The sequence below is a fragment of the Cnephaeus nilssonii genome (assembly GCF_951640355.1).
Source record: "Cnephaeus nilssonii genome assembly, chromosome: 16".
Lineage (NCBI taxonomy): Eukaryota > Metazoa > Chordata > Mammalia > Chiroptera > Vespertilionidae > Cnephaeus > Cnephaeus nilssonii.
In genome coordinates, this window is record NC_137087.1 from 53,531,063 (window position 1) to 53,555,064 (window position 24,002).

At 47.9% G+C, this 24,002-nt stretch overlaps 1 protein-coding gene across 12 annotated transcripts in view; it reads right to left on the reverse strand.

Moving 5' to 3' along the window:
• The window catches only part of ABLIM1 (actin binding LIM protein 1), a 270,624-nt gene that overhangs the window by 21,566 nt on the left and 225,056 nt on the right, over positions 1-24,002 (reverse strand). For 10 of the 12 annotated variants that reach the window (XM_079794170.1, XM_079794168.1, XM_079794178.1 and 7 more), the window contains 5 exons: positions 23,334-23,392; positions 11,773-11,850; positions 10,648-10,803; positions 8,558-8,593; positions 6,461-6,590 (listed from right to left, as the gene is read on the reverse strand). In XM_079794170.1, the coding sequence (XP_079650296.1) occupies positions 6,461-6,590; positions 8,558-8,593; positions 10,648-10,803; positions 11,773-11,850; positions 23,334-23,392 (459 nt within the window). Of the gene's footprint in view, positions 1-3,706; positions 3,827-6,460; positions 6,591-8,557; positions 8,594-10,647; positions 10,804-11,772; positions 11,851-20,734; positions 20,819-23,333; positions 23,393-24,002 lie in introns of all 12 variants that reach the window. The other 2 variants (XM_079794174.1, XM_079794175.1) reach the window with 2 other exon arrangements.

Consider the following 24,002-nt stretch of genomic DNA (forward strand, 5'->3'; position numbering starts at 1 on the left):
TTTGTTCCTTCACACGAATCCTTGTGTTGGCTCAGTCTAAGTTCTTAGTGATCTTAGCCACTGTGAGGAGACGCTACCGAGGGAACACAGATACATTTCTTGGCCTTCAGTTTTAGCTCCTTCCATGTCAACCAAGGAAGCCAATTTTTTAGGCCTTGGAAGATCATTCAGTTGCAGAATTCTCACTCTACTCATTTAACAAACTCAAAAGCTCAGTCCTCACTCCCATGCTTTTTCGCAGCCTGTGCGCCTAGTGACAGATTCTAAGACACGTGCTGATTGACGTGGCCGTGCTTGTGTCTGCCGTGGAACCCGTGGGCGCACGCTTAGCTTTCTGGGCTCTAAGGGCTCATATTCCAAAACAGAAATGAGTATTGTGAGGGCACCTGAAAGTTGGCAGCATCTAGAATTTCATGCCAGTTTCAAGATCGCTAGTCCCTGTCTAAAGCTTCAATAGTGTCATAGTCCCCTTCAGGGAGTGTCCAATACCTATCTGAACCAGAGCCACTCATCTGATTGATATATTTCATGGACACAGAACGTAATGTCTAACAGTATTTCAAAGGGAGGGAAGAGAAACTCAGAAAGCACAGCACAAACAGATCCCAAAACAGTGAAAATTCCAAATCTCCAGGCATGCACTTGCCCAAAGGATCCAGAATGCGGCTGCAAGGAAGGTCAGAAAACAGAAAAAAAGACACACAGGAAAACAAGACAGAGGCTACAGGAAGTGGATGGGGAAGCCAGTGACACAGAGCCAGCCTGTGATGTGCATCTCAGCTTCACACCCATGCAGGCGTCCTCAGCTCCACAGACCCCGGGGCCCGGGCCGCATGCATGAGAAATAAGGACCAGGAAGTGGGCTTGGGCAATGGGGGGCTGGGCTTCAGGCTGCCAGAGTGAAGGCCCCCCGCTTCTAGCTGCACGTTCCTCAGATGGTCATCCTACCCCGGGGGCCTCAAGCGCTCCAGCTTCCATTTGTTTTCAAAACTCCCCTGAGACCACAACACAAGCTCGAAGAGGAAAAGTAACCGTTCAAATGAAGGGCCGTGGGAAGCCTGGGGTACTCTGCCCATGTGCTTCTCCAATGGCCATAAGTTCCCTCCATGTGGGAATTTCCAAAAGCTGGAGGGGCCTTCCATGTGAATGGATAGATGTTTTTCATAACAACCAAGAAGGAATTCTCTGGAGAATCAGCATTTAGGCATGTACCGAAATGCACACACCTCAGGCTTTTAAAGCAATCTAGTTACTATACAAATACTCCATGGTTCATTTTGTAGTGCAGCAAAAAGCTCATGTACTTTTAAAACTAAGCATAAATTGTGATGTACATTACATTTTACACTTTCTATATTTTTTAGTTTATTTCCTATAAACTATGTCATATGAACAAGCTACAGGTATATGTGCAGTGAAAAGAAAGTGGGAGATTATTAGATGTTTTTAAGTATAAGTTCAGGATCATGCTAACCCCTCTTAGCCTCATGTTGTTTATCATTTAAATCCGTAATACTTGTGTCAAAAACTTCAAATTTAGACTGAACACAGAAAAGAAAGCATATCCATATTTTTTAATAAAGCACCACTTAGACACACAGCGATGCTGTGATTTTTAGAACCAGTTGCTACTTCTTTTAAAAAGTAAAAAATTGCTAATTTTGTAATTTACATGACTGAAGGAGCTGTCTGTCTTGCCCTCAATAAGAATTCAATTTTCTAGTTAAGAAGAGGTGGACAATAAGAGTTTGCTTTAAAAGTTAAACTCTATGTCTATTTTGTACCGAAATGCACACACCTCATCTGAATGAGGGACGGGAAGGCCTGGGGTCTGGTCCGGGAACTGCCACTTCCCAGCTGGGAGCCCTAGGCTGGGTCGCCGACCCAGGGCCTCAGCTCTCCATCTCCTTCTGGGCCTACATCAGACGCGGTGAAGAGCGAAAGGAAGACGGAAAGTACTTTAAGGGCACCATGTCGAGGGGGCACCAAAGACTCCTGTGAGCTCGGTGCTGACACACACCGGGGAACTTGACCTCACAGACCCTTGTGACCTAGGAGAGGTTTTACAGGTGAGGCAAGTAACACTCACAAAGTCAAGCCAACACCCGAGGTCCCACACTAGCTAGTGACAGAGTACTCAAACCAGGACTCCAGTGTCCCTATGGGTGTGCCATCCGTGTCTCCTAAGGCTGCTCACAGACAGAAGGTATGTGATACTTTGTGATGTGCTATCTGTACAAACTTTGTATAACCTTACAGGGCACGCGGCCCTTTTCTTTCTACGGAAAGTGTCTCTTCGGAAAGAGGAAACAGAACCAAACAAGGCCGTTTGCATCTCAATGAAGGAAAAATGTATTTTTCCCTTGTGTATTAAAAACCAACAAAATCTTGATTTGGCCAAGGGCTTCTGTATTCAAGTCTCTTTAAAATACATCTTTGAAGTTTCTTCAATAATTTCTTATGGTTTTATAAACTTGTCTAAAGTATCACCTTACATCTATATAAAAAAGTTCCTTCTTTCTCTCTCTCCAAAACATCAGCAATGACCACTTTAAATCATCTGTCGAGAATTTTAGAAAGTGCTGCATCTACCAAAAAGGACAGGTCTCTTTGTTAATGGCAAATAGTGTGTGTCTTCGATAAGCATGCCAGCAGTGTTATTTTCACGGCACAGAAAATGCCAGAATAGCACACATAAAGTGACTACATGCTGGTCAGCACAGCACATCTGCATTTTAGGACTCAGATGCTCAAAAATCCGAGCGAGCAAAAACGAAACAGCTCGAGTAGACTGCAAGCGATCTTTCCAATACAGTAACGTTTAGGCTACGCAACAGAAGCGTTAGTGACACGAGGGCTTGCAACCAGGGTTAGATTCCTTTAGGACTGGCCCAAACCCCTGACCACATCTGTGCTTGCCTGCTCCTCCCCTTCTAGCTACTTTCATGGGTTTAAACCAGGGCTCTGGAAAGTTAGCATCCTTGTGGGCGCTCACACTTGTTTATTTCCTTATTCCTCTGGGGCTCTTGGGTTCCCCAGCAGGAGGAGGGGACCAGAGCCCCGTGGGGGACTGCTACAGAAGCATAAAGGACAATGAAGGAAACAGTGGGGAATGCCATGAAGGGGATGGGCAGGAATGGGGGACAGGAACAGAGTCCAGAAGGCAAAGCCTCTCTCCTCCATCATGCAGAAACCAGGGCAAGCCAACAGAAGATGACCCGGTCGGCTCCAACCTAGACATTTAAGCTCCAGCGCCGTCGATATTTTCTATACGGTCCAAACGTTTTAATATCGGTACGTGGTTTCTTAAGAGGCTCACCACCATTAGGACGGCTTTTGAATATCTGCTGCTGAATCCCGCTGGGTTTTGCTGAGCCACATCACATATTAAAACCAGGCCAACACCCCAGCTATATATTATATTTTGCTTTTGACGTACAGAAAAACAAAATATTAATATATATATGTTATCGATCAATCGTGTGGTCGTAAACAAACTTCCTGTTTCTTCATCGCGGGCCCTTAGAAGTGACATGCTTCTCTACCGAGAGGGGCCATGCCAGTTCTAAGGCACTGCTGGTGTAGGCGCCGCGCGCAGGCATGCCGAGGGGAAGCTCGGGCTAAGCCTCGGAGAGGACCTTATTAGCCTTCCCGGGTGCTAATAACTCTCCAGCAGGCGGTGCTGCTTGGAAGCCTGCCTCCTTACCTTTGACCTGGGGAATGAAGTGGTGTCGGAAGGGGGAGTTGGGGCGGGAGTCGCTGTGGGCGGAGCTGAGGCTGCTGGTGCGCAGGTAGGACAACCTGTGCACACCAGGAGGCAGCAGCTCTGTGCGGAGGGAGGCGGGCGGGCAAGGGGGAAACAGAAGAGAAGAACAGAAATTAGCACGGGAGCAGGGACAAGGCATCATTCCAAGGGGGGGTGAGGGGGGGAATAAAGATCATTAATCAAGAGTCTGGAAAAGGAGGAAGGCAGAAGGGTTAAGAAAGCTCCTGCTCAGGGTTAGGCAAGTGGGGAGAATTTGCAGATACCCAGGCTCAGGCTGGTACAGAGGCGCTCTCTGAGAATAAAAGGCCTTAGGGAGAAGGAATGGCCACCAGGACCCCCCCAACCCCCCCCCCCCCCCCCCCCAGTTAGGATGCCACCAGCTATGGGTCAGCCAGTACCGGGCTCATCATTTAGACCCCAAAACAGCTGTTTTTAAAAAGCAACTGACAAACCAGAACCTCGGAAGCACATGTCAAAAAAGTGCCAGTCATTTCAGGAACCTTGAAAAGAAGGACTGATGTGTAAGGGGCAGATGCTCATTTTTTAAAGCTGCACATTTCCTCTCCCCCCTCGCTGGAAGTCTAATTTTATTTTGCTTACGTAGGAAAAAGACCCCACGCCTGTCTGTGTTCCCTGGGTGTCCAAGAGCCGCTTAGGATCCCGAGAACCGGGCCGTGGCAGCGCTGATCTCTCGGAAGAAGGATGGACATTAAAGCTAAGCCCAGGGGCGTGTATCCTCGCCTGGCATCTAGGACCTTCCGAGTGGGAAGGGAACCTTTTTCTGCCAAGGGCCATGTGGATATTTATAACATCCTTCGTGGGCCATACAAAGTTACCAACTTAAAGATTAGCCTGCTGTGTTTGGTCAAACATTTAATTAACTCGCCCCTAAAGCCTTGGCAGGGCCAGACCAAATGATTTCGGGAACCTTACGCGGCCCGCGGGCCGGATGTTCCCCATCCCTATGCAGACCACAGCTACGCTAACAGAACTACACCAGCTTCACTTCACTAGGGTAGACATTGAAAAAATGCTTAGAAACCCTGATCATCGGCATCACATATCTGTCATACACTGTGAAGGAGAGAAGGAGAGACACTGAGAAGGGGGAATTTCTAAAGGCTACTGACGTTAGAACCGTGACCGGGACAGATGAAAACTTTCCAGTGCTCAATCAGGACATGGCCTTGAAGGGAAGCACTGCCCCTGACTGACCCTCCCTCACCCCTCAGAGGGCTCCGGAACAATCTCCCAGCAGCCCCGTGTCATTCTGACAAGGTCCTGGTTGGGGTCTCAGTGACCTCCCTCAGCAACATGCCCACACACAGGGTGGCAGCTGAAAGGATTTCTTGTCACCCAGATAGACAAAGGCTTGCATCCAGACCCAGGTCCAGGGCACACGTGAAATGAATATACTTGTACATGAAAAGAGAAAGGAATTCATTGCCTGAAAATTCTCATTAAATATGACTGTATCTCAACAAAGTACTGAGTCTAGAAAAAAAACACCTATATATTACTGAAGGATCAAATAATAAAAATTCATTCCTCTAATAGCATGAAATCGATGGCTTTTGAGAAAAGATTGCTATCCTTTTACATTTTACTCGTTTCCTTTGGTTTTATTTTGTCAAGCAGGTTCGCATATAAGGGGGTTTGCTCTCATCGGCCGTGCAGAAGCAAGAAACTTAGAATGAAGTTTTCATAGATGCATGTCATCACCAACCACGAGTTTGTTCCAAAGGCCCAGGTCTTCCTTTGGGAACCCCTTTCTTGGGGAATTCTGGATCTGTGCTGGGATCCCCCATTCTTTTTTTTACTCCCCATATGAGACACCCACTAATAGGGGTCAAATTCCGCGCAGGTAAAGGTCAACGGCAGTCCGTTACAATTTCATATTCTCTCTCACAATACATCTTGAATGTTTCCCAAGTCTGATTCAAAATCTTAGGGCTGGAGTGGATCATAAAAGTAATATACAACCCTGAGCTTCTATACAATACTTTATTCTAGGAGGTGCTTAACCAAGAATGCTGGGTAACACCACGTGCCTGGAGAAGAGAAAGGTGATAAACCCACCAACAAATGACTAATACTGGATCTTGGATGAGGCTGACGTGCCTGAAAGGCACATCAAAGTAGTTTCTTTCGGAGATCTTCACTGAAGTCTAAAAGTGGTGAGATCTGCCCTAACCGGTTTGCCTCAGTAGATAGACCGTTGGCCTGCGGACTCAAGGGTCCCAGGTTCGATTCCAGTCAAGGGCATGTACCTTGGTTGCGGGCACATCCCCAGTGGGGGGCATGCAGGAGGCAGCTGATCGATGTTTCTAACTCTCTATCCCTCTCCCTTCCTCTCTGTAAAAATTCAATAAAATATATATTTTTTAAAAAAGTGGTGAGATCTTCTTCAAGACTAAAGGAAAACAAAACAAAACCCAAAACACCCTCCTTTGCTTCCAGCCGTTCCCTGTCCAAATGTAATTATTTAATAAATCATAATGAATACAACCACAAAATAACTCTGTTTCCAGAAAAGATGCAACACAAACTATAGTCGATGGGAGGTTTTTTTGTTTGTTTGCTTTTCTGGAAGAGGGGTCAGTATGCGGCAGCCAGCTCTCAGGGACGGGGAGAAAGCATCACCCAGAAACACGGGCTATCATACGGAGTGAACCCTGGGAGCAGCGGCCTTACCGGGTCTGTGGAAGTGCTGGGGAGAGCGGGACGTGGTGGGAGTGTAGCTGTGGCGGCTGTACACGGGGGAGTTGATGGAGCCCTGGCTGGTGGACCGGTGCATCATCCGGTCCCGAGCGTCCTGGTACCCCTGGAAACACAGAGCGAGAAAGCGTGAGCACAAAGCGTGCACTCGGGCCACGGTCACGGTCAAGTGATGTCGAGTCCCACGAAAGCTGTCCAGCGGCCCCCGGGGGCCACCTGCTCATGGATACACTCCAGGGCCCTATTCCTTAAACATCATACAGATGAGCATCCATGGATCCTGCCTTCTGTTCAAGACCTATAGCGCCTGCATTTACCACAGTTCTGACAGGTAGGCGTGACAGACTCCCGTGCCTACAGCGCTCCGGGATAAGGGAATAATGCCAATGACTACGTGTGTCTTGGGCTTTTTAGGCTTATGAAGTCTGTTCACATACATCGTCTCATCAGACCTGCACAGTAAGGAAGGCGGGACCCAGGCTATTGCTTCCCTTGTTTCAGAGGATTCCGAGCAGGTGAGAGAGCCGTGGGTAGGAGTATAGCTCGTACAGGCAGAGCCCGCCTCCCGCTCCCATGTCAGCCCCTGTTCTGACTGCCGGCCCACCATGTCCACAACACTCATCTGGTGACATTGTAGGCCGATTTTCCCGGAGAACAATCTGGTGGTGGCCTCAGTCATTCTACTTTCCACTTTGGAAAACATATTCCAAGGAAATAATAAAAAAACTTTGTATTACATGCTCAGCAAGCTGGGGAGCAATTAAGTAAATCAGGGCACACTAACACCATCAGCATGTCACCCATGTCCAAGTCTAGAAAATAATATATTAGGTATAAAGGGCAGAAAGCCCCACGCATCAACATAATATATCACTGTGTAAAGGATGAGGAGAGTGCTAGCACGCTTGGCGTTTCAGGAATTTGTTGACCCATGAAGTTTCTGCTGACACAAGAGAAGGTGGGAAGCGTGTGTGAGCAATGACTGTGTTAAAACCTCAGCACCCAGGGCTGCGTGAAATCGGAAAGCACATGGCAAGAGGCTTTGGCTTGATCCTAACGGGCTGTCACAATAAATCAAATAAAAACAACAACAAAACAAAAAGTCCCCAGATAATGTGCCTGAATCTTGCAACTGGTCAATAAGAGAAGTTAATTCTTCATAACTTCAGCCGTAATGATCAGAATGCTAATAGAAATTGATTATTCACAGGCCGCAGCCACAAACCATCAGAATACTACAGAGTTTTTCCTATACCAAATTACAGCAATTGCTTAAGATCGGTTCAGTTTTATGTAGACTATCCACAAAGTTGCTTGGCTTTGAGACAAGACTAGTGATTTTATTTACTGTTATTTTTTACTTTTAGGTGGGGCTAGATCTAACTCCGGAGGAGTTTGCTCACTGGATACATAAGGAAATGCAAAATAATAGAAAGCACAGTAGACACACAGTCCCTTTGTTATTAGCTGTAATGGCTACAATGAGAGAAAGGGCTGGGGCAGACTTGGTGTTGGACCAAGCTCAGGTCTGGGCTGGTCTGAGCTCAGGCCACTAGTCTCAGAGCCACCCCGCAAAGGAGGATTATGCAGGGACGACAGGAAGTACTTCTAAAGCCACTGGTCACCAAGGGGGTAGTGAATGTGGGGGGAGGGTAAACCTAGAAACTCCCGAAACTGGGATGTGGGGTGCAGTGTGAGGGAGCTGTTATATCTGGTAGATAGGTACTGCAGCCACTGAAAAGTCTGTTTACCCGGAGAAGGGGGAAAAGATCATCGATTTTAGGCTAAAAGGTGTGGCCTCCTCTGAAGGTGGCTATTCATGGGACACACTATGACCACTGCTGGCCATTTCAGATAGCCAGTCTGATTTTCCCCCATAGTCTCCATGTAAAGAGAATTTACTGCTGTGTCTTATAGTCATATCTTACCTGCAAGGAGGCCTACATTCATCATGATCTCACACACAGTTTTTCTGTTTTTTTATTTAATGTCCTTTCCCCCAAATCCTAGCCTAGGACAGGTCCGAGTAACTCCCCTGCCCCACCCACTATAAATTTTAAGAATGGCACTTACTTCTGCAGATGGAGTAGGAGACAAAGTCCTTGGAGACTAGAAGAATAAGAGAGAATTAAAAGTCACTATGTTTATTAACTTGTCAGTTTTCATTAGTGTTGTTTGTCAGCATCACCGGGAAACGTTATTCCTAATACACGCGCCAGCACCCCTTGCCGGCCCCCGTTCCTGATGCAGGGAATTGAGAGTGGGGCTCGGCTGGCACACAGTTCCCGGGTGACTGTGGTGCATGTTTCTGCCTAAGAACCACGGGTTTTGATAAATACATTGTGATTGAGCCAGACAAATGGGAATTATTCCCCCTCTATGCTCAACCAGTGCTCTTTACTACTGAGTTACAGTGTCTACAGAATTCAGTGAACATGATTATTAACTGAATGATAAGCACGGCAATCACATACAATGGTTTGATGACCGAAACAGGCCTGTAAGGACCAGGTCTGTGGCATCCTGCCCCGGTGGCCTTGCCAACCTCACCACCATTCACCTTCAGGCCCCGCCATCCCCCTGCTTTCTAAGGCACACAGAATCTCAAGTTTACTCCTCTCATGTTTCTAGAGTGGCAGTATAAGGGTTCTATGAAGGAAGTGTTAATCACCGAAGGAATACATCATCAAGTAGCTCCTACAGCTGCATTTGAGTGGCCCAGAGGCAGCTACAGCGATTCGACCACTAGATGGCACTACGTGAAAACGGATGTCACTTTCCCTGCCCAATGGACCAGTTCAATACAGAGCTGTCCTTTGGAGTAAAACCCAGATAGGAAAATAAACAAAAAAGAACAATATATGATATTTCTAAGTAAATAGAAACAGGACTATAAGGAAATACAGTTACAAAATAAATATTATGTTAAAATTGTGAACAAATTAAACAAAATCCCATTTTCATGCCTTTTCTTCATCTAAGATTGATGTTACAGTTTACAGTCTGTTTTCACCTTGGTTGGACGGCTGATTTCAGATCAGAACTTGAGTAACGTATATCTGAGTGAACTCAAACTAGTGTATACATGATTCCCGTTTAAAAAATAAAAGGGAAACGAATTTAGAGGTAAAAATAATTTAGTCCAGGGGAAATACAGCAGAGCCCAAGAGACCTGGGTAGGAGGTGACAGCAGGAAACTCCCAGCCCTGCGGGGGGCAGGGCGGGGTGTGTGTGTGTGTGTGTGTGTGTGTGTGTGTGTGTGTGTCCGGGCTCAGTGGTGCTGGCCCAGCAGCAGGATGGTCGGCTGGGAGAGCATCAGTAAACCCCTAGGGGACAGGTACAAACCACAGGAACAACCGTCACGGCTGAATATTTACCGCCAGCCTGGCTCTCTGCTAACTGCTACAAAAGGTTAGTTCATATACATGAGCTTTCATAGATAATAAACTGTTTGGATATGATATATATATTAATCTTGAGTTGATAGTTAATTTAATCCTCACTGTTACCCTGAGGGAGACCCTGTTGTACAGGTGAAGAAACTAGTCACAATGGCTGTCACATGGCTAACGTCATGCAACCAGCATGAGGAGTCCCCAGGTTACGCTGGGTGATTTGGTTCCAGAACCCCGGCGCATACTCCTGTACTATACTGTGGCACCATTCTCTCGAAATTCTATTTTTTTGCACATTCTAATTATCTCCCAGTGTTAAAAACTGCAGCTGTCAAAATTGTGGGGTGTACTCTCTCTCCTCATGATCCCCATAAATATAGTTCAGCTTGCCCCAAGACCAGACCTCCCCACCCCTCCATCCCCGCCCAGAAGACCCTCCTGCCTTATTTCTTCTGTGCAGCTCAGACTCCCCTGTGAACCTGGCCTCCTTCTCAGCAGGCCAGCTCCTCTATCCTACCACCCCGTACGAACGCTTACTCATCCTTCACCTGGTTTTCGTGCAGTTGGTCTGCTCCCCTGTCTCTCTGTAACCCCCTGAGGCCAAGGCCAGGTTTTTGAGGACCTCAGAGCACCTGCGATGGAAGGCTGCGAATAGTGTCCAATCGAAAGGACCCTCTGACTGGCCTGGATTCCAATCGGTAGTTCTTATACTTATGACAAACGAGACGTACGCTGTTGCACGACTCACAACTTGTAGGAACTTCTTACCTCCCCCTGGCTCTGTCTCTCCTGCTTGTCATCATAGCCGGACGTGTAGAAAGGCTCATAGGTAATAAGATCTGGACGTTCGATATCATAAATTGCCTTGACCTTGGGAATGGCTGCTAAGTCCTTGTAATCCAGGATTTCGTTGTCCACTCTTGCCTGGCAAAGAGCAGAGAGAAAGGTTACTCTGCAGTCTCACCTCCGGGGAACTGCTGTTTGTGCTTTTCATTACGTGCTCAAAAGGCGACAACCTTAAAAAATTGACGAAAAACAGAACACCTAGCTTAGCACAGGTGAACTCTAGAAAGTTGCCCCTTATATATTAATCACATTAAAAATATAAGTCACCAAAAGCTTAGGAAAAAGTCTATATGGAATTCATCAAGTACAGAAGCTTGTACACCTTCAGGATAATTCCCTAGCTTTACTCCAGAGAAGGAAAACTCCCACCTGGCTAAAATCAATACCTGCATATTTAATCAATAACTGAATACTTAAATACCTTTGTGGCAGAATTTAAGAATACTCAATGCCAGCATTATAAAGTGTATAGTTTACCCTGGCCTGTGTTGCTCAATGGTTAGAGCGTTGGCCTGCACACTGAAGTGTCTTAGATTCGATTCCTGGCCAAGGGCATGTGCCTGGGCTGCAGGTTTGATCCCTGGCCCTGGTCAGGGGGGTGTGGAAGCAACCATATGATGTGTCTCTCTCATATTGATGTTTCTCTCTCTCTCTCTCTCTCTCTCTCTTTCCCTCCCTCCCTTCCATTCTCTAAAAATCAATGGAAGAAATATCCTCAGGTGAGGATTAACCAAAAAAAAAAAGTGTATAATTAATTCCCAAATATCAAATATCTAGCTGCAAGCTAGGCACAATCGTTTTTAAGTCCTGCATCGTATTTCTGCGTGTTATGGGCTAACTAGTTGATAGCTCAGGATGGTCAGGTTCACAGATAAATTTAAGTTCCTGCAGGAGAACATGATTGAGAAGGCTGATCTACAAAAGTGAAAATGGCCTCAGAACAGACACGTAAGTCATTCTGGATTGTTCCGTTTTGCAGTACCCATCCGCTATGACGATGGGCTGCCGCGCCCGTCCCGGAAGCCCCTTCCGGAAGCGGAGACTTACGTAGATGGTGTGGCCCGGGGACCCGGGGATGCTGGAGCCTGGCCTGGAATAGATGCTTTCCGAGGAAGTCCTGGTGGGCTGTGAAACAGACAGGGACGTGTGAGCGCTCAGGCCCTGGCTGCAGACTCAAGACTGGCCTGAGTCCCTAAGCTTTGCTCAAAACCAACTGGTTCAGAAAGGAAAGATTTGTAACGTTTCTGAAAAACCGAGAAAGAAAGGTGGATAGCCGGTTGCGCAGTCAGCCTGGGGGTGGGGTGCTTTCCACCTTCTCTCCCTTGTCCCCTACAGGTCCTGGCTCTGCCTGCAAGCACGTTTCTCTCTGTCTGCGTTGCCACTAGTCCTCCCCGGCCCCCCCAACCGCCCATCACCACCTCCGCATCTCGACTGCGACCATGCCCTCCTCTGTGGGGTTCTACCGTCATTCTTGCTCTTTTTGAATCTACTTGGTACCCAGTGGTCCGAGAGACCTTTCAGAACATAATGTGGATCGTCACCATCCTGCTTTGGCTTCAGTGTCCTCTTAGAACAAAACCCCACTCCTGGGCCTCAGGACTTGGTCCCTGCTGTTCTCTCCTACACCGTCGCTCACAGGACATGGTGCCTGCCCTGCTCAGGGCGCTCACCTTGCTGCTCCCTCTGTCTGAAATGTCCTGATCCCCAATGTTACTTAGTTGATTTCCCCCCCTCCTTCAGTCTTAGCTTAAATATCACCTCCTCAAAGAAGCCCTCCCTGATTTTTCAATCCGGAGGGGATTCCCCTGGTTATTTTCTCACAGTGCCACTCTTGTTTTCTCCTTCGTGAGTAAAACGTATAATTCCACGTTTATTGGTTTCCTTGCATCACGCCTATCTCCCTCATTAACTTTAGTTGTGATCTCTGTCCACATAGGGTTTGTTTTTCCACTGTATTTGCACAGGTACAAAGAGGATGCACACATTTGTTGAGGGGATGAGCTAGAATCGATTTTAAACAAACACTCCGTGTGTGGGCACTTGACTTACATTAATGACATAATTTGAGCCCAGTTACATCGGCCAGCCGCTAGGGAAGATGAGAGAAACTCCTCTTTAGAGCAGGTGTTTAGAGAGCCCTGTGCTGACAGGGGCGGGAGGGGAATGCATGAACCGGATTCACTGCCTCCTACCGCAGCTCGGCCCTCTCTGGAAAAGGCCTGGTCTCGGAGGACCTGCTCCCCGCGCAGCTCTTTCTGGGAGAAGGTAAGTTCTAGATCTACTTTAGGGAAGTTTCTACTGCTGTTGAGCACCTTGAATAGGAATGTCACTGAGTGGAAAGGACTCCTGAAAGCTAGGATGTGGCATCACTAAGTAACTCAGCTCTGAAACGGTGAGAGCCACCCCCCTGGCCCACTCAAGGCCGGCAGTGACCGGACTCACTCTGACAGGAAGCACCAATCATCTCAGCCAGGTCTCTGGTCTCTGAGACACGCGGGCGGGTGGGGGTGGGGACTCAACACCGGGCACAGGTGGGCCTGTGCCAGGCTCAGGGCGTCTGCCCCTCCCCCAAGGCCTGCCACGTGTAAGCCCTTTCCTTCTAGTTACAATTTCCCAGCCATAGGCATGTCGCAGTATGAGAAAATGCCCCAACCTGAGCATATTGAGAAAGAAAGGATTCACATAGTAACACTACTCGAAAGTCCGTTTCCCTGATCCATTTCCTAATCAACACACAGAAGTGACACCAAGGCCCGCCCTCCATGAAGAAGCGACGCCGGCCTCGGTAAAGCTGAGCGAATGCGCACCCTGCGGGGCACGGATGAGCCACGGGCTGTCCTCAGCTTCCAGTGACCAGGAGCTACTATTGGCCAAACCCAATGTCAAAGTGAAACCTCTGAGGAACAACGCGAGAGTGCTAACAGCAGCTAATACTTGTTGCCCACTTACTGTGTGGCAGGCCCCTCCCAGGCTGGTCTCATTTAATCCATTCAATAGCCCGTGAGGTCGGTTGCTTACTCTACAGACAAGGAAAAAGGACGCATGCTCCAAGCCACACAGGCAGGCAAGTGTCAGGATCTGCACCCGGGGGACAGAGCCCAACCTCTTCATCCTGCACTAAAATCCCCCCCATAGCATAAGGTAACTGGGACCATTTATTCCCCATCAACATAGCTATGGGACAGATGAGGTGGGAATAAAGAAAAATATTGAGATCAAGTAGCGCAGTGGTCGGCAAACTTGTTGACTTGAGTCAACAGAGCCAAATATCAACAGTACAACGATTGAAATTTCTTTTGAGAGCCAAATTTTTTAAACTTAAACTTCTTCTAACGCCACTTCTTCAAAATAGACTCGCCCAGGCCGGGGTATTTTGTGGAAGAGCCACACTCAAGGGGCCAACGAGCCGCATGTGGCTCGCGAGCCGCAGTTTGCCGACCACTGAAGTAGCAGAAAAGAGTACCTGCAAACTGAAAATACTTTTATTGTTACTAGCTCCCCATGCTGGGGTGGGGTGAGAACCCTGCTCTAGCTCTCTGGCTGGCTGTGCTGGGTGGGGTAGGAACCCCACACGGGCTGGCTGCCCTGGGGTGGGGCAGGGGAGGTTGCAGGACAGTCAGATGTCTTCAGTTACTGGCGTTGCTATGACAAAGGCCTGTTTTCATGAACAGCATCTAGGACACCGTGGGAATAACCACGTGCACACTGAGCCTCGGGTCTCTCCCACGTTACTCATCCTGACTTCTTGCCAAATGTGGGTCAGAGATACTCTCTGCCTTTGCTGTAACGATGAACCTGGGCTGGCCCTGCAGTGTTTTGTTCTCTCCTGCCCTGCGCGTGCTCACAGGAACACAGCTGGAGAACAAGCGCACGTCGGAGGGTCTCAAATGCTCTCTTCCCTGGAAGGGAAGAGGCCCCGTGGCTGAACGGGCCTGTTTCCGCTCGGTCTCTCCCGGCCTTCCTCCCTCACTGGATAAGATGGTCCAGTGAGTGACGTCAGCGTTCTCAGAAGCATCTACCTGGTTCATTTACCAGTCTATTGTTGGGTTAAAGTGTTTAAGAGTTATCCACCAACCTGAATTTGTATTGTCTCATTTGATTCTTTACTGGTGTTCAGATCAATCACTTCCAATCTGTATACCCCTGCCCAAGAGTCTCTGATTCCAAAATAAATATTTTAGAGTTTTAGAATCAGATAGTTTTCAAGGTCAAGTCAGTGTTCACCACATCCCCCGATGCACGGGCTCTTGCTGGAGATCACTCGCGCGGCCCTGTGCGTCGTCAGACTCCTTAGTGGTGTTTGAGAAACACTCAAGTCTCTCGGGGATTCTGCACATTTCTGTCTTTCCTTGCACTCACCACTGTTTGCTTCTGCTTCATTCCGATCTCCTGACCTCACTGTGACAGTCACTTCCGCTGGCATCGTGTTTATGGTGGACTACAGTCTCACTTGCCTATTTTCGTACAATAGCCCTTCTCTGTTTTCCCGTCTAAAATGAACTAATGGGATAAAACACAACTTTGTATCCTGTAACATAGCGAGGTGAAAAGGCTGGTTCAAAATCTTGGCTCTACTGATTGTGTGACATTACATGAAGTTTTCTTTTTCCTCTCTCTCTCTCTCTCTCTCTCTCTCTCTCTCTCTCTCTCTCTCTCCTCACTTCCTTGGGCTTCAGCATCCCAATTTATAGAATGGAGGAGAGGGTACTAATAGCCCCCACTTCACAGGGATGAATGAGACAGTACATCTAAAGCTCAAGCATCTTGCCTGGCACACAGCAAGTGCCCAGCACTTCCCAGACATGTGACGTTAGACTGGATTTCTTAGCCAGTTAATCTGAAACATGAAGGAGGCGCTGACTCTGTTCTGCTCAAGAGAGGACAGTCCTTTAGAACGTGAGCTGCGTAGACTAGACTTCCCTAGAGCTCTCCCCAGCTGCCACACGTAGGTGGCTCCATCAGAACTCAGAGGTGCTAAGTAACTTATCGCAGGCCATGGGGCAGCGGTCCCACCTGGAGCTGACAAATGTCCTTCCCCTCTTGAGAAGGCCCCTAGGAGGTGATTCTGTATCCTCCCTAGGTCTTGGTGCCAGTAATTAACGCCCTTCTGTGCATCTGGCGGTGACTGGTGACCTTGCCCCGGCCTGTCTCATCTGCCAGGACAGTCCTCGGCTGGCTGCCCTTTGACCTGCGCTTTGAAACGCACGTGGGATCGCTGCTTTTTGTCACATTCCCTTGTGGCCCCCAAAGTGTGTTTGCTCAATCAGCAGAGATTAGAGGTCTCTCCCTTAGGACGATAATAAAAGTACTTTGAAGAACGGAACTATTATCTTAAAGTTTCAATCTTCAGTATTTGGAATTTTACATTTTGATTCTAAAGATCTAGAACTTTACCATGTTGAATTTTAAATAAACATCTTGTTTATTGTTCAAAGAACCCCTTTTCCTCTTCCTGCTGTATTGTTTTTATTTTCTAATTAACACAAAACTTGCTGCGTGAGGGTCTCTATCCATCAAACATCATCACAAGGCCCCGAGCTGTCTCCCAACAGAGCCGCTCAAATCCACTCAAACGGAAACTCGTGTCAACCTCAAAAGCACAAGCTACTGACATGCTTTCCTTCTTTAAAATCCCTTCTTCACCACTAACTTAACTCTACGTCACCCCATTGGGCTGTGACAAAAGTTTACTGATGATCCGCATTTCTGCAGATGATCCTTGTGCGCAATTATTTAACCTGAGTTACTATTTCAACCCACTCAGCTATCCAGGCTAACAAACAACAGAGACCCAGAAGTTACTAAATGCATTCAGCAACCCACTGGGCCAATAGCCTTTGTTTCTGGAACCCTCTGTGAAAGTTATGACAAACAATATGACTCTCCTGCCTATATTATAAATGAAGATAATGTCCAATATTTCTCCCTACGGCATGCCCACTTCCATGCTACAGAGACAGGAAACAAGGACCGTGATGGAGCTGTTGAAGGCATAGGCCATTTACTAGCTTTTCTTTAAGCACCTTTCCTTCAGCTTTGCAGAAAGAAACAACTTGAAAGCACAGCTGGGAAAATTCAGGTCTTTGGCCAAAAGAAAAAAAGAAAAGAAACAGAAAAGGGGCGCAGGGAGGGGGGAATGGGGGGCGAGGGGAGGGTGGAGAAGGCATACAGATATAGAAAAGATTATGAATGGCTGTGACCTCTCAGAGTATTTTTCCAATAAGATTCGCCAAATAACTTCATTGTATTTGGCAACATAAGATCCTTCTAGTTGTTTGGGCAGTCCTCACTCAATCTCTGGTGAAGAAGAGGCCAATATGACCTACATTTATTTCCTTAGCAAACCGTCAAGCGCTCACTTTTGATTTCAATAAAGACTTTTATTTTTCTCAAAACAAACAAACAAAAAACCCACCAACAAAGAGGTCTTACCAGTAGACTAAGTAGTTCATTTCAAGGGGAAAGAGAAAAGGTGGCATTTGATGACTAACAACAGATGCTTGAAATTGCATGTCTTTCTGTTTTCTGTATGAAATCTTTGTGTAAAAAAAAAAAGAAAAAAAAAAAAGCCCTCTAACCACCTTTCAGCTGATTGCCCCCTACGCATTGACATTGTCCATCTGTCCTACCATTCAGGAGGCAGAGACACAGACTGAAAATTACACTGAAGATATATGTTTTGACTCCAGCTCTTGTCATCCTTCAAATATTGACCATTAAACAAACAAACAAACTTACCAGAGCTCTGCCTGGTGAGTGAGCAGAGATACGACATTTTCCATTTACTTTCGGTTATGGCCACCACACACGCCTCGTCCAGTCTTAGAAGGCGAGGGCTGGCAGGCCCCTCCCTGCCCCCTGCCCTCCCCACTCAGCAGGAGCAGGATGCAACAACTACTTCGTCTACTTTGCATTCACCCAAAGCCATGCTCTAAGGAGGGGAGAAACTACAGGCAGCTGGCAACCAGAGGGGACAGACCTTAGGAGCACCTACGAGACAGCTACTGTCAGAAGGTGACCGACACCTTACGCAAAGTGCCGCTGAGGTTGACAGTACCTGCCTGGGGTTTTGGTTGACGTTCACTAGACAAGGCGGTGGTGGCTGCAGAAGAAGGAATACTTTTAAAACCTGCAAACGCTGACTCTCCAGAAAGGGTGAAACCAACTACTTTGGAAACAGGAATTTGTGTCTGAGAGGAAGCAGGAGGGGCCGATGGGCACAACCCCCCTTCTCCGGAGAGTGTCACAGATGCCATCAGCCCTCCCCATGGCCAGGAGCCTCACTGTCTTTCCAGCATCCATCGTGATACCTATACGTCCTGATGGATTGTAAAGACCAACAAGAACTAAACAGTCGAACAGGGCGAAAGCTGGGAATAACGCAGCGTGTATTGTAGCGACCTTAATAAAACAAAAATCCATAATGTGATTGCCTTGTTCTAGACATACATAAGGCCCTAATGAGCTCCTTTAAAAAAACATACACATGAGCCCTGGCCTGCGTGGCTCAGTTGGTTGGAGCATCGTCTCATGCACCGAAGGACTGCTGGTTGGATTCCCAGTCAGGACACATGCCTAGGCTGTGGTTCGATCCGCAGTGGGGGCACATATGGGAGGGGATGCTACCGATCGATGTTTCTCTCATACATCAATGCTTCTCTCTCTCTCTCTCATTTCTCCTTTGCCCTTTCTCTAAAATAATCAGTAAAACATAAACTTGGGTGTGGATTAAATATATATATATAAAATATACACATGGTATTTTGTATACAGGGGTGGGCAAATGCAGGTTTACAGTTGTTGGTACGGAAAATAATACAGTAATAAATAATAATTCCAGAATAAACTCTGTTTTGCGTACTCAGAACTGTAACCCTACCTTTGCCCATCCGTGCGTTACAGGTTTGTAAGAGCGAATGTTATAACAGGTGAATGTTAGTTTCAAAAGAAACAAAACTCTCACATCCAGTTTGTAAGGCAGCCCTCTCATGCTCTAGACTCCAAAGCCACAGCAGAGAAGCCTACTTTTAGAATGAAAACAAGTGTGCCCCTCGAGTTACTCCAAACGTGGTCCCGGGAACATCATGAGCTTTGTCTACAATGAATGGCAGGAACGGCCAGCGCTCAGTACTGAGTGTGACCTATAGACCCAATTTGCTCTTCGCATACAGCTCTTCAGTGGCACTGGGTGGAGGGGACCTCGGCCTAAGGCCTGTTTTCTCTGCCAGGTCCCAGACTGTCTACAACTTCCTGTGCAGGAGCCACAGGTGACTTGATATTTACAGCCGGATAACGGGGGTCAGATGTCCCCTATGAATAGCAGGATGGGAAGAGAGAAGTTACTCAAGACAGGTCTCTCTCTCTCTCTCTGACCCACCACTTCTCGTGATGCTCCGCATCTCTTAAATGTGAGGGTCTGGTGCAAACCCAAATACTTCACCCTTGATGGTGGGCTTTCCCTCCAAGTCATGAAGAGGCATCACCTGGCTGTAGCCTTAGGCTGGTAAAATAGAACACTCTTTGAGTTATAAAGTATCCTATTGGGGGGAAGACACCCCAAAATGATTGAAAAAGCCACTTCTTGCCGAGTAGAGGCACTAATTCTGAGCAGCTCTCATTCACAGTGGGTTCGATCTTCGGCTCATTAGACTCTAATTCCAGTTTATGGGAAAACCCCACCGCTGGAGCTGAAGCGTTAGGACAGAATGGAAGTCACATGACAAGCCCAAGCTGGAGCGGCACCCAGCATCATGGGCCAACGCAACACCCCGAGGCCTGGAGTCTGCGGGGAGCCCTGCTGATGGCCTGTGCAGCCGGGGGCTGGCTCCATCCTGCCGATGAAGCAGCTTAGGGGGTTGATGTCTGAAAGACTTCCTTCTCCTTTAGAACTCGATACGTCTAACTGTGTTTCAAATCATTCCAAGGAGAAGTTTAAACCGAAGCCCTTCTCCTCCTGAGTGCGGGTCTGGCAGGCCCAGGGCGTTGCCGGCAGCCACGGGTCGGCTTCGTCCGCACAAAGGTGGGCTGTGGAAGGTCACTTAGTCGTTCAACAGGCCAGGGTTTCAACTGATTCTCAGAGACGCGAACGATGGTCGCACCTGTGCTGGGAACACCAGCTCCTGCCTCACGGCTCATCTGTGGAGCTGGCTGAGCGTGCTCCCTGCTTCTGTGGGACCCCGACAGGTTATGCTGCCATCAGACTTGGCCAGCATTTAATGCGCCCCTCTTTCTGTCTTCCCAGCTTTCTCTCTCTCTCCCCTCTGGTGCAATAGTGGAAAGAACATGACTTATGGGTTCCAGTCCCAGCTCTTCCACTTATCGGTGGGGTAACTCTCGGGAAGTTACTTAACTACGAAAGGTCTCAGTCTCTCCACCTGTAAAATGGGAGTAAGGATAGCTCTCCCACAGGAATTCTCTGAAAGAGTGGATGAGAGTGCATGTAAATCGCTGAGCCTTTGAAGAACAGGTGCCTGGTCTCACTTGTTTCTTCTCCTACTTCACTACCTCTTTCTTGAGCCAAACCACTCCCTACCCAAGCCTATTCCCAGCACCATGCTTTTGCTGTTCCCTTCGGGGTACCCCTGCCTCGTCCAGCCTCGAGGAAGTGCCCGCTGGCACCCTTTTGCTCATCTGACACGCCTTGATCGATGCGATCCACTTCCTGGGATATGTTTCTATAATTATTTACCCATCTGTCAGCTCTTCCCTACTAATCTACGTCTACAGCATCCAGCCTGCACTATGCCCGGGTGCTTGGCAAATGATTTGTTCAAGGAACAAATGTGTGAACACGGGACCACCAGGGTAGCTTCTAAGGTGTCTGCTTTAATCAAGACAACGCTGTAGCCACTGCTCTACAGGAAAACGCCGGTCAGAGACGAAGACAGCCAGAGTCAGACGTGAGATGCGCTCCGTGGGGTGAGAGAAAGCGGGGGACCCGGGCGGTTACGCGGGAGAAGCAGCAGGGGGAGGGAGAGCGGCAGAAGCCTGGCCCACACACAGTGCCAACCTGCAGCGACGGGGACCGTCCTGTGCGTCGGATCAGACTTTTGGGATAAAAGAAATCGGAGGGAGAATGCCGAGTGTTTGGCGGCTGCCGTGAAACAGGAAAAAAGGAAGCATGAACAGAGACATAAACTCAATTCAGAAACACTATAAAAAAACACCCTGGGGGAAACAGATTTGACAGTAAACGCTGAGGGTCGTCGCTTAGTGGACGTGTGTGAAGGTGTCTGTTTGGGGCCCGTGTTTGAAGCACATGAACTAGTCTCCAAGGTGCAGTCTAGTTGCCTACGTTCCACCCCCATTTATTTTGGCCTACACATCCCATATGAAGTGGAAGAAGCCAGTGAAGCCGTTGAGAGGTGTCCCTTTAAGAATCTGTTGTCACAAACACCCCCTGTGAGTTTTCCAATATCCAGAATGTGGCTCACTCCGTGCTGCTGCTGAAAGACTCGTAAAACATTTTCCTTTTGCTATGGTAACCGCGCTCATGTGACACCCGGGGAGAAGGCCTGGAAATCTGGGCTCGAGATGTGTGATCTCAGACACACCCTTCGGAGAGCACAATGTATTCCCTCATTCAAACACCAGCTCCCCGTGAGTCTCGCCACGTCGGCACGTACCCCACTCGGGGCCCCTCGGGACCGCTTCCCCTTGGAGGTACGTCCTTCTCCTCACTGCTGATGTCCCGAAGGTGAGCGAGCCGAGGGGACCTGGCCTCGCAAGTGGTAAATGTTGGCTTTAGGGGAGGAGCTTTGGAATTCTCTGGTAAGCTTCAAGAAATGAAGGAAAAACACAACCCGCCTTCCCCTGGCTAGAATGGGTGGAAGTAGTCACTAGTTGTTTTCCTAAGCTTATCCAGAGAGTCCCATCAAGACGCAATTAAAAGCGCTGATTAAAAAAAAAAAAAAATCATTTTAGTAACCCCAGCTGCAAACTCAAGGGTTCCTTTCTTCAGGAGAAAAGACCCCACTCCATGCAGTCTGGCCTCATTAGCATTCTTGTCTTTGTCTCCCACGGACTTCACAGGGGTGAAAGAAAAAGATTATTCAAAAGACAGTGCAAACCACTGGCTACTTGGGTGGTTTCTGGGCAGGATCCCCAAGCTATGTTGTGAATTTTACATTTTTATGATAAAAGTGACAATAAGCACCGTCTTTAACGTTCTGGTAGTTTATAAAGATACCCCGTTGCCAAAGCATCCGTGGTTCCTCAAAGATCCCGGGATCTGGAGCCCAAACACAGGCCCAGCAGTGAGGGCTATACATGTGCTCAAGTTGACACGATATGTCAAACCAGAAACCCAAACCGCCCTGATACAGGGGCAAATTATTTTTCAGTTTGTCTTATCTTTACTCAATTATTCAGAGAAAAAGTGGCTTTTCCCCCCCTCCACTTAAAGTGTGCTCCTACTGGGGTTACACACACAGCTTCTTATGCCTGTTAACGGCAGACTGCGGAGAAAGGAGACCACACTCTAGTCTGGCCTACAGAATAAATTCAGTCCGTTCTCTTCCCTGAGACACCATGTGGATCACAGTCAAACGCCAGCTTTTCCACGGGCACCACTCAGTGAGCTAAATGGAGGGACTGGGGTCTGGATCCCATGTAATTATTGCTCAGGTGAAAAACTGGGGGCACCTGAACAGGATACAGATCCCGACAATGACCTTACAGCTGTGTAGACCCTTTGCCTCAGAAACAAATAAAATTGTGTCCCCTGGTGACACTCTGAGATGGACTAAGACCAGCGGGCTTTGGAAGAGAGAGATAAAGAAGGTCCATCCTTTTGCCCATGTGCTGGATGGTCTAGGACAGTGGTCGGCAAACCGCAGCTCGCGAGCCACATGCAGCTCTTTGGCCCCTTGAGTGTGGCTCTTCCACAAAATACCACGGCCTGGGCGAGTCTATTTTGAAGAAGTGGCGTTAGAAGAAGTTTAAGTTTAAAAAATTTGGCTCTCAAAAGAAATTTCAATCGTACTGTTGATATTTGGCTCTGTTGACTAATGAGTTTACCGACCACTGGTCTAGGACAATTACCAGAACACTTTGACGCTATGTAAGAGTTAAGTTCTAAAGCCACCCAGCACACGTGTCCACACGGACACGCCTGGACTCGCCATTACTTCCCCAAACCATCAGCGTTTAGACATGAAGGCTCCCGGGTGAGTCTGGATGTGAGAGGGTAGTCAGATGTCCCGAGAGCTGAGCACTGGATGCGGAGTCTGGGCTGGAGTGCTGCATTATGGACTAAGCATGAAAATGTCAGGCGAGGAGGTCGCCAGATGTTAGAGCTAGGACGTCATTAATCATTTTTCTTCACATCTGCATGGTTTGACGTTTCCCTTGAACGCTTTGCTAAGAACCTGACTAGCGAGGCAAGGCTTCTTGGTCCAACACAAGCATTTGGAACAAAACACAACAATCCGTTTAAGGTAGGAGGGAACCTCCTTCCCTGGCCAAAGGCCTTTCAGCCTGGTCTGCTATAGAGGACAAAACTCACGGCCAAGTGACTTCACCCACATTCCAGCCCCAAGAATCAGCCACGAGGGAACACATGGCTTGCCAATGCACCTGCCATCACCCATCTCGAATGATTTCCTTACCCGCAGCTTTTCCTCCGTCTTGGTAGACTGCTTACAGTCGGGATGCCAAACGGTAGAACCTGGAAAGACACAAGGCACCGCTAAGAGCAGGGGAAATAGAACAGAGGCCGGTTCTGTTAGAATTTGTACGAAGGGTTCATCCCCCCTCTCCCCAGCACAGGGGAGAGCTGGAGCCCTGTGCCACGGGAACCAGGACCAATCCAAACTCAGGGTGAATTTCCCCACCTTGTTGGCGCTTGCCCGATAAAGGTCAAGATTCCTTTAAAAAAAAATGTTTTCATTGATTTTAGAGAGAGAGGCAGGGAGAGGGATAGAGAGATAGAAACGTCAATGATAGAGAAATACCAATCAGCTGCCTCCTGCACCCCCCACACTGGGGGTCGAGCCCATAACCTGGGCATGTGCCCTGACCTGGAATTGAACAAATAGTGGCCTCTTGGTTCATAGGTCAGTGTTCAACCACTGAGCCACACCAGCTGGTGAGGTCATAATTCTTGACCGCAGAGATGACGAGCTGGGCATAAATGTTTTCATGCAAGGGATATGTAGTTCTTGACTGAATGTTTTTTCCCCCTGACATATTATTATCCTTTAAAAGTATTGCCTGTGTGCTTACTGCAGGCTGCATTTATTTTCAGAAATAGAAGCCATTGGCATGTTTATATAACA